Source organism: Trachymyrmex cornetzi, unplaced genomic scaffold (genome assembly GCF_001594075.2).
Source record: "Trachymyrmex cornetzi isolate Tcor2-1 unplaced genomic scaffold, Tcor1.1 scaffold62, whole genome shotgun sequence".
Taxonomy (NCBI): domain Eukaryota; kingdom Metazoa; phylum Arthropoda; class Insecta; order Hymenoptera; family Formicidae; genus Trachymyrmex; species Trachymyrmex cornetzi.
In genome coordinates, this window is record NW_017299937.1 from 506,663 (window position 1) to 509,953 (window position 3,291).

The following is a 3,291-nucleotide window of genomic DNA, read 5'->3' on the forward strand; positions in this document are numbered from 1 at the left end:
CATGTACAGACGATTGTCGATACATTTTTTGTGTTGTGAACATACATTCACGAATAAAATAACATAAATCGAAAGAGAAAGTAACATAATTATTACAACAGTTTAATTATATGGAAAGAATGTTGAGGTATCTAAAAATTTAGGCAGACATCGATATAAAAATAATTTTGTTTGATTATCAAAAAATAGTTATACTCAAGCACAATGAACAATGTTGCCAAAAATTTTAACATTCTAGTAACTTGAGCGTCTTACATAATTATTTTGAGATAGAGTCCAACAAAATTATTTTCAGATCTAGCTAAATTTTTAGATACATCAGCAAAATTATTCTTTACGTATAATAGATTAGGTAGTAATCATGTATATTATAGATTACGTAAAAGTCATGTGACCCGACAATAGTCAATTCGACAATCTAACATCTTATTGTTTTTCGTTCTTATTTCTTTCTATTTAATAATTTTTATGTCAGAATTATATTTAATAATTCTTATGCTTAGAAATTTCATTAAATTTAATATTTTATAATTTCTCCAATAGAGAGATACAAAGTAATTTACGGATAAATGTCAAAAAAGCAGTAAATAGAATTGACCAAATCCGATCAATATTACAATATCGTCACTTATGACGGATGAATCGAGAATTCTGTCATTAAACTTCGAATAACCATCTGTCCCTTTTACAAAAATTGTATTGCCGGATAATCCCAAGGATTTCAATGAGAAGCGATGGATCGCAGCGTGAACGGCCATACGTCAACCAGCTTGCGTTACAGCGCACAGCCGCCGGCATTGGAGCATTTTATCTAGTCGGAGGATTTAAACTCGAAGGAGAATCGGCGGCGTGGCGACGTGCACCAACCCCGGCAATACCGCCTGTGCACCGGCTTAACCGGCTACAAGAGCGAGCATACATCAAGCCTGTTTATATCTACGGAGTGGGTCATCGTGCGCAACAATATGACAATTTGGCCGCGGCCGATACCAGATCTCACGACGTTGCTTTCCCACCCTCTCGTTATACCTCTCCGGAGTAGACGTGCGGCTCTCCACCCTCTCGTTTCCTCCGGTTCCCTGATGTTCGCATCGATTTAACGGAGACCCGTGCCGCGATCCCACGAGCCGTGCATGCGTACGTGCGTGCCTGCGGGCGTGCGTGTTGCGTGCACGCACTCATACACAGGCGCGCACGTGGCGTAGCGACGACGCGTGTACCTGCCGCGTCGTCCATTTCGAGAATCCGACGCGATCTTATCTGCCGTGCAGCCGCCACGACTCCCGCGAAGAGAATCTTTGATTTAGTGCGAGGAGAAGTACGGGAGAGGACAGTCGAGGAACGAGGGAGATGCTGAAGAAACGGCGAAGGGCGTTCTGTTTCCGAGTGAACCGCGGCAGTGTTTCACAAGAGCGATGCAATTTCTAAAAACTTTTTTTATTTTAAGTAAATCTTTTTTCGGAGTAAATCTTCTTTAGAGAAAACCGAAATGTGTTTCTCGTTACTTTTAAACATCAAATATAAACGTTCCTTGGAAGTAGATCGCGTAAGTATAACGGTTTATTAAATTATAAATCTTTATATTTAACGTGAGGATCAATGTTCTCAGAATGTAAAAAATGCATATTTCTGGTGCTTGTTTCATTTTCCTTATTCATTCATTTTAATCGATTATCTATGCTATTATTACTTCACAATCCCAAACGATATAAGAAATATCTTGCTTTTCTTCCTTATTTATACTTTATTATGTCATGTTATATTTTTATTTTATAATTATTTATATTTTATATGGTATACTATATTTATTGCTAAAAATCGTTAATTTTATTCTTTTTTAAATTGTGTTTGAAATAATTCCGCACGTTGTGAAAGTTGTACTACGGAGTTAAAAAGTACGACTTAATGAATTGCGCAAATACTCACATCCTTCAGCGGGACTTTGAATGCTAAGATCTTGGTGCCCTTGATCACATCGCCGAAAGCATTGTACTCTAACCATCTGAAATACGCAGAAACGATAATTATAGGATTGATTGCATTCAACAGATAAAACAGCTTTGCAACTGTAAAGTTATTTAATATCACTGATCTTGCCCTTAGTTTTTCATTGGATTTAAATGTATAAACCAATTATATTAAAGAATTTGACAACAGTTTAAAGCTGCTTTCTCTGCTGAACACTACCACTAATAATACCTAAACAGCGTTGCATTTGCAGCGATTTGGCAACAGGAAAGTAGGTTGAATGAGAACGCGGAATTGAACGGATTAGGTACAAAACTTTATATTTTTGCTCATCAATACCCTTCGAGTCTGATTTCCGAACGTATCGTATATATTAAAAAAAAAATGTAATGCTTTCAGCAAAATTGTTAGGTATATTTTTTAATAGCTTATACATATTTTATATTATTGTTTACGTAACCAAATATTTAGTTGTTTCTCTCTTGCGAAATATATTATTCTGCTTTGTAAATAACAAAAATATTTGTTTATAACAACTAAACATTTTTAGTTCATATAAAATTATACTTTTGTTTAGTACATTTTAACTAAAAATTTTTGTTCAGTACAATTAAATATTCATTTCAATTAAATGTACTTGTTATTAACAAAATTTTGATTCATAAAACAAAACATTTTTCCTAATGTAAATGTAATGAAAAAAAAATAATACGTTTAAAATATCGAGATATTTAAGCATCATTTTTTTTGCATCCTTCCATTTGCTATCAGTCTTGATCAACAGATTTAAGGAGGTTGTAAGGGCATAAAATACATATATTAATATTTTCGCTTTAAACAAACTACATACATGTGAAAGTTGTATTCATAACATTCTGGTTTTAATAATAATAAGCAAGCCCATCAAAGCCAAACATCAGTTAATCGGATGTACAATTTATTTTCGTGTAATTAAACAAGTTATATCAAAAATTAATTAAATATACGTTTCGACCCCTATTTTTGGGTCCTTATCAATATAATATAACCTAAATCCGCTTACATACTATACGCAAATTCAGCGACACAGCTCATCCTTCTTTACCCAATTATCAAGTTAGCTGTGTAACGAAATACTCACATCAATATAGCAAACGCACACCAGCATAAAAATTAATATAAAACAAAAATTACATATACTGAACATACTCTCAAACTGGTACACTAATACTAAAAATCGAAGTTGTAAAAATTAAAAATTACGTGTGCAGTCATATTCGTTACATTAAATTGGAAAGAAAACTTATACAAAATATGAATTGCGATTAAAGACATAAACAATGC

The 3,291-nt window shown here is 33.7% G+C and overlaps 1 protein-coding gene across 1 annotated transcript in view; it reads right to left on the reverse strand.

Moving 5' to 3' along the window:
• LOC108766778 (RNA/RNP complex-1-interacting phosphatase) overlaps positions 1-3,291 on the reverse strand; it is a 50,273-nt gene that overhangs the window by 44,991 nt on the left and 1,991 nt on the right. Inside the window, exon 2 of the mRNA XM_018516278.1 lies at positions 1,927-2,002. Coding sequence (XP_018371780.1) covers positions 1,927-2,002 — 76 coding nt within the window. The remainder of the gene's footprint in view (positions 1-1,926; positions 2,003-3,291) is intronic.